This window comes from Lethenteron reissneri, chromosome 13, assembly GCF_015708825.2.
Source record: "Lethenteron reissneri isolate LAM-NWPU_2019-01 chromosome 13, ASM1570882v1, whole genome shotgun sequence".
Taxonomy (NCBI): Eukaryota; Metazoa; Chordata; class Hyperoartia; order Petromyzontiformes; family Petromyzontidae; genus Lethenteron; species Lethenteron reissneri.
The window spans coordinates 2510986-2525100 of NC_083791.1; the positions used below are offsets into that span (position 1 = coordinate 2510986).

The 14115-nt window shown below is 42.7% G+C and overlaps 1 protein-coding gene across 1 annotated transcript in view; it reads right to left on the minus strand.

Moving 5' to 3' along the window:
* Positions 1-12998, minus strand: part of LOC133342003 (cell adhesion molecule 2-like) — an 83297-nt gene extending 70299 nt beyond the window's left edge. Inside the window, exon 1 of the mRNA XM_061550862.1 lies at positions 12810-12998. Within this exon, the coding sequence (XP_061406846.1) occupies positions 12810-12879 (70 nt within the window). The 5' untranslated portion in view covers positions 12880-12998. The remainder of the gene's footprint in view (positions 1-12809) is intronic.
* Between the last annotated feature and the right edge of the window lie 1117 nt (positions 12999-14115).

Genomic DNA, 14115 nt, shown 5'->3' on the forward strand with positions numbered 1-14115 from the left:
AATGAAGGTGACATCATAGCTTGAGCCATGATGACATCTTGATCTTGCTGAAGAAAACTTTTCACATGGTCTCTCACTGTAAGTTTGTCAATCTGGCTGGCCTCTCTCTGAACAATGACTTTTCATACTATGATAGCATAATTTACATGTTCTGTTGCAAACCAGTGCTAATGGTGATATTTGTGCACTATTAACAACGCACTAACCGGCCAGGTGCCCCTGTGGTAGAGGATGCACACTGAAATCCTGGTTGGGGATTGACTCTGCCCATCATCCCTCTAGGGTTGATAAAAATCAGGACCAGTTTGTTGTGAAATCTGTAAACAGGAGATAATCACTGCCTCAATGCTCATTGGAGGAGGAAATCACTTTGACTTCACCAAGGCTATCCCGTAACTTGTATTCCAGATGTAAATTTAGTGTAATATTGTTAATATTTGATACATATAAATATGTAAATAGATTTTGACTTAAAACTTTTGTGACTGCAGGAATTCATATTCTTGGTTCTTTTGGTAAAGTCATGTAGATAGAAAATTTAATAAAAATAAAACAAATAAAAATTGAAAATTAAAATAATTAAAATAATAAATTGAAAATAATAAAAGCAAAAAACCCACGACGTTTCGATCGCAACACATGCGGTCTTCATCAGGCGCCTGATGAAAATCGCCTGATTAAGATGGCTTAGGTTGCGATCGAAACGTTGTGGGTTTTTTGCTTTGATTTTAAACTTCATTATTATTTTATTATCATTTTTTTTATCTACGTGCCTTTACCGAAAGAACCAAGAATATGTAAATAGATGCATCCAATATATAGCATTGAGCCAGCGAAGTTATAGGTGCACTAGCAAAGGCAATTAGGTAGATGCAATTGGCAACTGCTATGCTTCAGTAATTGCGCCAGGCTCATCTCCAGTATTTTAAGAGAGGGTATTCGATTTTCAAACAATAAGCGTCCAGGGAAGAGTAAGATAGACTGGGGGAACGGGTGGTGGGGGGAGGTGATGGCAGGTGAAATCGGGTTGGAACTCGCATTGGTGGCGTCGTGAGCCGTGCATCACGTGTCAGTGAGGCAGATGTGTTTTGCCGCAAGAAATCTCTCACTACTTCGTTACCGCGGGAGAAAAAAATTCTGCACGTTTGAACCATACTGACAAGTGATCGGCATAGGACTAAATAATACCAAGCCTGTTTTAACTCGGATTGAAAGTGTCTCCTTACTAAAAATATTGTGGGGCGGTAATTTGTTACATCTGCTAGTTGTAGAAATCCTACAATTCATATGGCTAGATACAGGCTCTGGAACAGAGGAACACTGTTGACTGACTACTCAGTAGGTGCCCGTGATTGTATTGGCATTAGAGAGATGATGGACTCGACGGATTTGAGCTCACAACCTTATGATTAGGAGTTACGACCTCGAGACTTAACACATGGCCTGCTGACTTACAAATGTACTGAACAGCAAGGCACGTATTTTTAAAATGATAAGTACAAGCATTTCCTTAATTAAACAAAATTTAAAAGATCCTGTGTATGCATGTGCATTGGACGTCTTCCGAATCGTGCGTTGCTAACTGTGCTAATCGGAGGTGCCCATCAACTGCAAGTTCAGAACCAAAAATAAATAATGGGCAGGCTCAATATTGTTGAGCATTCTTAGTGATATAGCATTTATGAGTATGAAAACAATTATTACCGGTTTGTTTGCGGAATGTTGATTGCTGAAAAAGTAACACTGGAGTTGTGATATATATCTTCTTGGTTCTTTCGGTAAAGTCACGTAGAAGGGAAATAATAAAAATAAAACATAATAAAATAATTCTCACGACGTTTCGGCCATAACGCAAGCAGCCGTCCTCAGGTGAAGAACAGGTCTGTCGGAAAGACAGCGTCTGAATGAACACCACCAGGCTTGGCAGCGTATATTTAAGCATGGTTGGAAGGGAAAGACCGCCTTGACAAAGGAAATTGCATATCAAGAGGAATTTAGCATATTTATGAGAAATGCAGATATGGAATTAGTCATTACATGTGGAATGCGTAGGAGGTTGGCGGGGGGTTTTCAAAGTCATATTATGCCCGTGCATTATGCAGGATTAGCAGCATCAAAGGGAGGGAGTAGGGTTAGCATTAATAAAGGCAAGGAATGTTAATAGTATGGAGCTGCAGCAGCTAAACCACCACGTAAAAAAACTAAAATATATATACTACATCAGTATCATCAATATACTGAATATACTCTCCAATAAGCTGAGCTACTAACAGTAAGTCATACATTACAATTCTATGTCGCAAAAAATATAATATGCCTCCAGCTAAACTTTTTTCTCTTATATCACACGGGTCTACCCCGTACTATATACTGCCATAGACAAACCCGACATTAAATTATATACTGTATTACTATACACCACCTTATACCTTAGACTATACATTGTAATATTACACTATGTATTATTCTACCCACCCTACTGTATACCACACTGCTGTATATTCACTATACTATACAATTACGATACTATATATTACCTTATACATTATATTAAACATTACACTTTTATACTATTTATTATTATACAATCTGCTATACACTATACCATTGACCGTCGCGTGAAAGGTACTCAGAGGAAGCAACGAAATATGTCAATGGGAGAGTGCAGGTGGGAGACTTGCAGCGGAGCAAAGAATCCATTCCCTGCGGAGAATAAAATATATATAGTCAATGCCAGTGAGTGGACTGCGGTCTGAAAGTCACCGTAAACGTGAACACAATCAGTTAAGATCCGAAATGGTTTATTACGTCCTTCCAATGATTGCTGAGCCAGAATCCATCTTCTCGGTTGAAATTGTCTCTGTGTTTGTATATGTGGATCGCCTCATGAACGAATCTCTCATGGTAGCCAGATGGCTTGCAGAGACCCTCTGTCTTGGAGAAGTCAATGTCATGTGAGCCCACTGAATTGTAACAGTGATCTGCTACGGTTGAGGTGTTTGTCCTACCGTGTTTCAGGTCTGCTTTATGTTCACGGATGCGGTCCGAGACATGTCGTTTTGTTTCTCCAATGTAACTGCTACCACAGAGGCAACTTAGTTTGTAGACGCCAGGGTACTGTATGTCTGAAATCTTTTACAGACGGGACCAGATCACGGATTTTATGTACTGTGTTGAATTGGATCTGGATCTTGTGTTTAATCAGGATTTTGGAGATCTTTTTTGTGACCCCAGCAATGTAGGGTAAGGTGATGGTTTTGAAAGGCTCCTCAACAGGCTCCTTCTTGATGGTTGGAGTGATGGCTTTGCGGACTGTGTAGTCGGAGTAACTATTAGCCTTAATAGCTTGGCGTACGTGCTTGAGTTCACTGGCAATGTGTTCCTGGTCGGAGATGCATTGGGCTCTATGGTGTAGAGTCTTGATGAGGGAACTCTTCTGGGATGGATGGTGGTGGGAATCCGGTTTTAGGTAAGCATCCGTATGGGTGGCTTTCCTGTAGACAGAGTGGCTCATTGAACCATCAGGTCTCCTTTTAATTAGGACATCCAAAAAGGGTAGCTTGCCATCTGTTTCGACTTCCATGGTGAATCTGATGGCTGGGTGTATGGAATTGATGTGGTCGAGGAATTGGTCGAGAGCAGGCCGGCCATGTGGCCAGATGACAAAAGTGTCATCTACGTACCTCTTCCATAAGGTCGGGCGTAGAGTGGCAGTCTGGATGGCGTCAGTCTCAAATTTCTCCATGAAAACGTTGGCTACAACCGGAGATAGGGGGGAGCCCATTGGGGTGCCCTCAGTTTGTTTGTAGAAAGTTCTATTCCAGGTGAAGTATGTATTGGTTAAGCAGTGTCTCACCAGGGGGGGTACCTCAGTATATTTTTAAAAGCCATATGAGAATGCTTTCAAAAATAACATAACAATACCTATGCAATAAGAATTACATTGGCATTGTACTCATCACTAATGCATAAAGGAAATATGCGTGGTGTTTAAAAAAATTATCTTGGCAGAAATCGAGTAATGCATTAGGTAAACAATAAATATGCAAGATTGACACTCCAGTAAACGTGCAAACACTGAAATACATCCTCGAATAGTTTGTACAATTTAACATATATTCTTGTTGTCGTTTATAGGTGTCGCACGTGACACTACTTTATGATGTATTTTCATTTCCTGATTATTATTTTGATACATATTAAAAGTGCATCTAGATTATGCTGAAAGTGTTCAAGTTTTGCTATTAGCATAGCGTGACATTTTATGCAGTTTAGAGGCCATTGGTAATTGCTCTGGCTCATTACCTCGAATAATAACACCAAGTGACATATCTTGGTGTTTGTGGAATGAACAATACAGAATTACTAAATAAAAAAAGAAACGGGAACAACAGAGATGCATTACATACATTCCCATTCAGCTTTTATTCATTAATGTTTAGTACTCTGGCAGCAACCTCCACTGTCAATAGTGTGAGTGTGTAAAGCGAGGTGCAATGATTACTTGGCAGCCCTTTAATTGGTGGACACCCACCACCAGCGCCGTCGTCGCCCTCTACGAGTACCATCACCTCTTACACCGCCCGATCTCACTCGTCGTCGGAGGTGGAACTGAAAGTGATGACGTTCTTGACCACTGCAACCATCCCTTGCCACCACCTCCATCACCCTTTGGTTCCTTTTATGTTACCATCTAAAAATAAGTCTTTGAGTGAAAATTTTCAATTTAGAAAAAAATGTGTCTGGTTCTGTCATTTATTGAATATGTGCTTAACGAATTAGCCATGATCCACAATGAGACAACTTAAAGTATGTGCACAATTACATGATGCACCTTGGTACATATATTTTGCTCCTAATTGTATTTTCAGTTTTGCAAAGTTCAGATGCCTTGGGTCAGTTGATATTCTAATTTTTTACATACCAACAGCTGTTGCCATGTACAGAAACTGGACTCCACCATAGAAATCTGGAATCTCCATCACAGATTCTGGACCATTTTATGCTCTTTGACTTTGAGTATGAAAAATAAAAACAGCTGTTATTTTAATAACCATGCATTCAACGAAGAGTTATGTATTCTGGCTATTTAAAATGTTTTCTTTCAGTAAATTAGCTTAGACAAAATGTCGTAGCACTGAGCAATATACACTATTTCAATATTGGCTGAGAATACCGACATATTTTGTGTTCATTTTATCGACCCTAGAGGGATGATGTGCCAGAGCGATACAATGGCATGTGCTCTTTGACACATGGCTAATATCAGGGCCAAATCTTGATATTGACTGCAATGCTGCTAGTCTGACTTTTATCAGTGTATAGTACAATGCAAGAGTATCCATACCAATCCTATATTATTGTACTCTATATATCTATCATCTTATGAACAGATTTATATTCAATCAAACGATTACGACAAAACGAGGCGAGATGAATGTGACTGCGAAAATATTTCCTGGAACAGCGTTCAGGCTGAAATGAAGCTATAATTAAAAAAAAATTATCCTAACCGGAAATAGCATAGCTTCCCTCAAATGTACATGGTATCCATTAAAGGTATCATCCATTATTAAGGCGTTAGGTATCTTGTCATGACATGACGTCGCAACCATCCACATGCGGAATGTGGCAGTGGAAGCCCGGTCCAATGGGGTCTACCCCAGCTCAACACATAGGCATCAATCGCTGCAAGCGTTGGTGCAGAGACGCTCAGACTCGCAGCCTCCCGTGTGCAATTAAAACCCCCGCTCCAGTGGGCTGTGCACGTGTGTACACAAGCATGTGTGCGTGTGAATCATTCCGACTGCGTGTTAAAGAATTACATTATGTGTACACGCGGTTACTGCAGGGCATTTGGATTAGGATGGGCGGTTGACGTGGCTTTGTGGTAGCGAGTTTGGCCGCTTGTTGCAAAGGTTTACGGTTCGATTTTCAGCGGCCGCCCTGGTTATAACTGCGAGTGAATTAATAAAGTAATTTGAAACGCGTCATCTGCTTTACAGCGGGCGTTCAAAAAAATCACGTGACACCATGCGCAAGAGTAGACCAAATGTGTACTGCCATCATGGTCCCAATTTGCCAATTTGAAATATTAGCCTAGAATTAATTATTTGGATTATATAATCCCATCGCCCCTTACTGCAAAACAAACATACAGGATTTGGTGGATAAATTAGCATACAGATAAATATAATATAGCGTGCCTATGTGGAATTACATCTCTGAAGGTTAAAGTATTAAAATCTGTGCTACTGTTGGTGACAGCCAGCTTAACAGCCTTTAAAATAGTGTATATTTTTAGCCTGCAAAATGGTAAGCACAAGCCTGCGCACATTCAGAGACGTGCTCACATCCAGTCAGCCATGACCACACAAGTATACAAATACCCACACACATTATTGATCATAACAAGGAAAAGATCCCCAGTTGAACCTTACACACTGATGGGGCAAGCATTGTTAGTGAAGCCTTATTAAAACTATGACTATACATGAGTGGGTGGTGTGGCTAACAACGTGCCCGGTCATCTTTGTCCAGTGGCTGCTATTCTCAAATTGCAACAGGTACATATTTAAGGCCAAGTTAACCGAGGTACGGTCCAGGGCAATTTTAGATCTTACTTGACAGCGATGTTGTGAATTGCTGAATTTAACCCAGATTTCAAGGATCCTACTGCATTACATGCACACTCAACACGGCACCCTGTTAAGATCAGCATGGTATATAAGGTTAGTGGTGTGGCCATTAGAACACATTGCTGCCTTTGTCTATCCAGAGTTGATGATTACATGCACCAGCCATTCATTCCAGGCAGAGTTCACTTTGGGGAGGTCCAGGAGTGGGTTATAGACCATGTTTCGCTGATGTTATCGATGACAGGGAATAGAACCTGGGCCACTGGGGTCATAGTGAAGTGCACGAATGCTCTAACCACTAGGCCACATATACTGTATAGATCCCTACTCTTTGGTTCCTTTGGTAAGTCACGTAGGTATAAATAAAAAAAATCTAAACAAAATAAAGTGATTTATTTTGTTTTATTTCTATCTACCGAAAGAACCAAAGAGTATGGATTCCTGCAGTCACGAAAGCTTCAAATCAAGATTGTATAGATCCCCTCGTATGTTTTATTGTTTTAGAAATTGTCGTTAATGAGCACCTATTAATTCCAGGACAAGCACAATAATACACGTATATAAATAATGATCCCCCGTATATATTTTTAACAGACTGTTGGATAAAATGCTGTTAGCGAGCACCCATATGAAGGCCCGCAAAGGAACAAGAGAGGGTGGGATGGCCAGAACCACACCCGGCCGCCTTCGTCTCCCTAGTGGCGAAATTTACACACCGCACCAGATACTCATTTGAGGATGAGGCGACATAGGGGAGCCCCAGGACCAGTTCAGATAATCGTCACTGCTGTTGGTGGTCATGAGCGAGAATCGAACTCGAGTAGCCACTGCTCCTCACATATAAACACACACACGACTAGGAGCTCAGGTGCATGTCCAGTAGCTCCCCTCCCCCCGCTAGAACTATCCCTGAGGTCTATCACAAATGGTGTGGAGGGGGGGGGATGAGAGTGGGGAAGCATGTGTCCACTCCCGCCCCCAGCCCAGATGAAAGGGAGGAGCCCTTCCCGAGTGGGAGACCTCATTGGCAGTGGACCAAATGGGGGGGGGGGGGGGGGCTTAGAATGGGCTGAGATGCAGCAGCTGAATCGCCTCTGTCTGTTCCTTAAGCATCAGCGACGCCTAGCGGCCGATAGAAAGAACGCCGTACTCAAGGAATTGCATCCATCCACAGTCACCCACCACCATGATATCGACTGGTGCAAACACCACGGACCTCGAAATTCGGAAATGGCATCGTTGATTTGAATCGCCCTGCCGAATTGCTGGTCAAAGGCAGCCAGATGACAGCTGGTACCCAATTGTATTAATAGGCAGCCTGCGTGAATCTTCCAATGCCTGCAGAGAAACACTCAGCTTTGGCTGCAAGGGCACATGAACAGATGCCAAACTACCACCGAAGCGAGCGCACGCACACACAGACACAGAGGTTCCAATCGCGAAAAATAAATGTCGACATGCAGTGTCAGGCCATTTCAAATTGGAAATAGCAACGGCAGTAAATTATTAAAGGTATTCTATTGCCGTGATGATGATTTCATACACACAGAAACACCAAGATCATTCCTAAAATGCAATGTGTGTTAATACCCACAGACAGTTTCACACGGACCAACTTGATTTCTGTTGGGGGTATTCAGCCAGTTACAGAAATACCTTATTCCGATGGCTGAAGTCACTCAATCAGGGCAACTCGTGTTTCCATTGCTAAGAGTGTAATACGAAGCTCTTCAGTATTTCACAGACATCTTTATTAGACACTGACTATTTAAGGACAAGCATTGTATGATTTCGAAATACCAGAACATCTGAGTACGTAGTTATTTCAATTCAAAGACTATTTTAACGCCGATGCCAGCATTAAAAACGGTTCTTTGTAAAAATCAGGGTTTTTTGTGTCAAATTATTTCCAATCAGTCATAGGAGTACCTTGGCGTTCCCAGCCATCCATGACTGAAAATGCTCCTACGGCACTGTTTCGGTGTTTGCGGATGGGGCTTGGCTATAGGGCGGGAAAATAGATTAGCGGATTGAGTGTTTGCTTTGCAAACATGAGATTGCAAGTTCCAATTCTGCCACAAGCATGCTTGCAAGGGCAAGATACATGTGTGCCCACAGTCTACAGAGTCCTCTTGGTGAAATTGCTTGAAGAGAATATTTATAAAATAATGAGTTCAATATATAGGCTGTGATGTACACACGAGACACGTGTTCACACGTGTGTACACATCGGTGCACGTGCATAGATGTATGAATGCAAATATATTGAACGCAGTGTTATTCATGACGCCTGCTATCTATGACATCCAGATAAATTGCAATTCTTACTGATATCTATAGCTGAGTAACTGCTGCTTTCTGATAATTTCCAGACAATAAGGCGATGAACCAGCATGATGTAGAGATAACCCGATCAAAGGTTAAGCTTCATATTAAACATTTTCGGAGACAACTGAAACCGTGCGGAGATTCTGTCCTGTTGCCTGCAATACTGTGATCTTTTTGGGTTGTTGTTGTGGATGCTTAAATGGAATTCCTGTTATCCACAAATGTACTTGTGGCCACTTATATCCCAAGTATATTTGATAGATTAAAGGTGGTTTATGATGTGTAAATGTATACATATATTGAAAAGTGGAACTAATGAATAATATTCTTGGAACGCTGGCAGTGCATAAAACATCTTACGAAAATAAATCAGCATATTTCTTCTTTCAAATCTATATGCTGAGGATATACACAGAAATAGTGGACCAATTACCTTGGTCAATATTTGGCCACAGCTATGTATAGCATGTGAATTGTCACTTCTGTGCCAGATCTGGTGGAAACCACATTCAAACAGTATTGAGGGTAGTCAGAACTGTGGACGTGAGTGAACACGCGCGCGCGCTGTTCGCAACCATCTATTAAGGTCCTAATGGAATGCAAGTGGATGGGGTGATCAGTGCCACACCTGACTGCCTTTGTCTCCCCAGTTCACACGCACACACATTGCATTGGGTGATCATTTAGGACCGAGTCAACCTAGGCAGGTCAAGTTTCTGGGATCATACACACTGCATGTGAAGTATTACACCACCGCAACTCACACATGCACACAAAGACCCCCCCCCCCCGTATAGTCTCAACAGACTTTTGGGGCAAGTGCTGTTAGCGAGCAACTATGAAGGCCGGCACTACAAATGAGGGGGTGGGTGGCCAGCACCACGCCCGGCCGCCTTAGCCTCCCCCGTGCAGATGTTTTTACACACCGCACCAGCTACTCATTTGAGGCTGAGTCGACCTAGAGGAGGCTCATCACTGGTTAAAATAATCGTTACTGGCGTTGCCCGTGAGCGGGAATTAAACCCGGTTCAACGATTTCACAGCGCAGCACGCGGTTACTCTATCGCTCCCCCACGAACATGCACATGCACACATGTGTACACACAGGAAGTGAGTGCTACTCTAAGATGTATCCTAGGGTTATAAATGCAGCTGTTTGCTCAGGCAGCCTAAAGTGATCATGTTTGCTTACTGCTTCCCTGAAAGGAAAAGGTTTTTTTCATTATTCATTTATTCCCAGCCTGGGGCAGAGGCATATGCAGGCACATCCCATATGAGTGCAGATCTCTTGTGATGTATACAAAATAAGGCTTGTGAATATGGGATGACGGATTAGGAATAAGCGGTTGTTAAACTTGATTTCCAATTGTAAGCAAAGGCCACGAGGTTGCATATTGCGAACAGCATCTGCACACGGGCCAACATTTCTCAACACGACGAGGGTTCACATAAAGCATCCAAATACACATTTTTTTGACACGAACTAGAATTAATTGCCAAAGGAAAATTGTAATTAAATTTCACCATAATTAAGCATGGCTCATGACCACATTGTATTCTTACACGAACTTGATATAGGAATTCTGGAACCTGTTTATCCAATGTTGTAATGTAATATGTAAAGAGAAATCTGTGTTGCAGACACAATGTTTATATTTCACCCAAAATGCCCTCGGATAAAGGGAGGTCTGGCAACGTATGTGAATCTTCCCTTTCCATTACACGGTCTCATTGGGCTCTACCATGACTAAAAATAATACATTCTATATGTTAATAAACACATATACATTCATACCCGCGTAATACAAACGTAGCTACGCACATACACAGCCATACATGAATGCATCTACACATTCATCTATAGTTCCATGCGTTCATCTTCTGATAAGCTATGTTAGAGGTATACTCCTGTGGTGTTTCTAATTCTGGAGTACATTGCTAGTTGGTTGTTTTTGGTATTATATTCGTATTTACATTGTAAGCATATGAATAGACTGCGCTAAACAAAGACTTTTCTTTAATTGTAAAACGCACACGCAGAACTAAATATGTGGCCATCTGACCCTGCCTAATCGCATTATTCATGCGAGCAGCAGTTGTGGAAGCACAGGCAGGGTCATCTATTAATTTTTTGAACAATGTGCATTTCCCTAATGGTGAAAATGCATTGTCTGTGCTGAATGTTCATGTACACATTATGAGCCGTGAATAATTCTGTCAAATAGTATGCGGATCAAAACTCAGTATAACCTGACATAAGTGCATGACAAATCCAGTTGCATACATTAATCACCGATGAGCATTCGTTAATAGTTTCTAACTGACAAATTTCCTTTTGAACTCGATTTCCTAAAACGTTCTTGCATATTTCATAATGCACAAATGCGAAATATGAAAATCATTTAAATTTTGTCGGTCAACATTCTACAGCAGAATAGATATTTGCAGATGCGCACCCACGCTTGTACAACACACCATCATAGCTATAATCTGAGTGTGAGCGAATATACGCTGATTGTTAAAGGCATCACTGGAGTTGCTGCTTTCTTTGTTTATAATGCAAACCCATTGACCTACCATTTGCACTCCAGCCATGCATGTTGAGAGGCATGCAGGGCTGGCCATGCATGTACTGTATACACATTCATTACATCGATTCGGGGACAGGAGAGATGAAACGTGCGCGCATCTTAATTCACGCTTCTACGCATCTCCCTCTTCATCTTTTGTCCACGTGAGAGGTCAGATTCTAGCACGGAAATCCCACGGAAATGCTATTCTATCGCAAGCGTTCGGTCGATGTGTGGGTGTCTGTGAATGCATATTGAAGAGACTGACTGACTGCCATATATCTCGGGCTGCCTGTTGAAATGAATGAAAGTCGGGAGAAAAAAAAATATTTGGTGCGGAATTGCAATTATATCATATCTGAATGCCCTGTGTGATGTGTTATCTGGGTGTGCGTGCGTGCGTATGAGCATGAGGAGACACGCACACGTGTATTTATACACACACGCACACATCGCTCTGTACGATATCGCCTCTATATTATAGAGCACATGTTTTTCACACGGGGACAACAGATGTCGCATTATTCCTTGACAGATTCGACTCGAGTCACATGAATGTTGTCCCTAATGAATGCGCACATCACCGCTTGGGTTTTTGATGCGTACGTCCCTGTGGTGCGAATCACAGATTTGCCCTTTAATCGCGGGGTCTCCAGCACACGTGCCTATTTTAACATCCCCCCACCCTGCCGTCCCCGCCTTTATAGCACTCGAATAATTTTAACCAACATGTTTGTTTTTGGACAAGCTTCAACTGCCCGCAGGTGTAATATCTGCATAAGCGCAATTTTATGAGACAAAGTGCGTGTTGGTCCTGGGATGTAAACAAACGATGTGTGGGGAAAGTCTAAACATAGCCGGCCAGGAACTCTTTCGTTTAACGTTTTATTTTTAGAGGAGAAAAACACTCACCATGCCTCCTTCTGTTTATTTCTGCCTCTGACAATTTCTTTAGCAACCGAATGCGATCATAGAACGCTGGCTCCTCAATTGACACATTTGACGGATCAATTAAAACACAATCACTAGTGATGATGCATAGCGGTTTGACACCAGTGATGCGCGCAACGTAGTATTTACAGCTCCCCCCCTGCCAACGTTACAGCATGCTATCAGATGCGCACACTTTTAGCGGACGACAGATAGGGAATAAACACATAGCAAAAATAACCCTCTTTATTTTCTAAACAAGAACTACACAACATGGGAAGAGTTGCTGAGATTAAAGTGCTATCCTAATTGTGTCGATTAAGAAAAAGACGTTGCAGCTCACCGGTCTCAATGAGGAGGGCAGCAGTGATGAGCAGCACGAAAAGCTGGCAGTGTAGGATCCCTTCCGACATGGTTGCACGGGAAAACCAACGAGCAGATCTGCAAATTGCTAGAGAATGAGAGGAGCGTTATCCCGATGTAGACCTTTGGAGGTGGTGGTCCTTTTATGAGCGAATCGCACATCTGTCCCTTTGCATCCTTTCTCCATCCCAAGGAGCAAACCATTATCGGCCGGGAGGCAGGGGGAGACGCTACTTCACGATTGGAGGATGGGTTGGCTCAGCGCACCCGTTCGGCGGGGGGTTTTTGGGGGGTGGATATTGGAGCAATGCTAGACGGGCGCATTTGCGAAGGCACGCGCAACGTTTTCTCGTGCCGGCTACGCATACAGATGCGTACGGAGAAGACGCAGTGACATTAACTGTGGTGTGGCAACATCTAACTCCAAAAATAAATAATGCGAGTACATATACAACACACGCTCATAATACACACGAAGCAAGGTTTTCTATTAAGCCGTAATAATACACAGAGGTTTTTTTTCTTTTCTTCTAGTTCGACTGTTGGGACAAGAGCTGGTCGTGATCACCCACGAAGGCTGGCAAGGCACATGTGCATCTGAGAGCGTGGCATAGCCAGAACCTTCGACGCCTTTGGCCGCCTTTCTCTCCCCGTTGCTCATGTCCACACACTGCACCAGTCGAACTAAGGGAGACTTGAGCAGGATTACAAACCACGTGCAACTGATGTGCGTGACGGGGACTCACAACCCATGTTGTCAGGAGTGTCGCGCACCGTGCTAACCACTCCAGCATTACTGCCAACAGGTACACACGCAACACCAATACAAAGATCACCCTTATACACCAAACAGAGTGTTGGGGAAAGTTCTGTTAACGTGTAGCGCATTCGAAGGCCGGAACGGCAGACGAGGGGGGGGGGGGGGGTGCTGGGTGGCATATGCACGCACGCACAACGAAGCAATGCAGGCTGCTACATTTTGACAGCTTTCGAAATAATTGCACAACGCGGAGCGTGAGGTGGCGCGCGCTCCGTTGTAATCGGGCTCGAGGTTGTGAAGACGGTGGATCAGTTGATGATCCGCGCAGGCACTGGATCCGTACGCAGCAACATGCTGCTATTGTGGTATCGCTCATCGTATCGCGGACAGCATATGGTGAATTGATTGGCCTGGGTGTGATTAAAATAATAATAATCGTGCAGGGAAGCGAAAACACCGAGGAAGAATCCATTAATATAGGAAGTAATACATTAAAGATAGATTCCCCCGTGCATCCTTTGCAGAC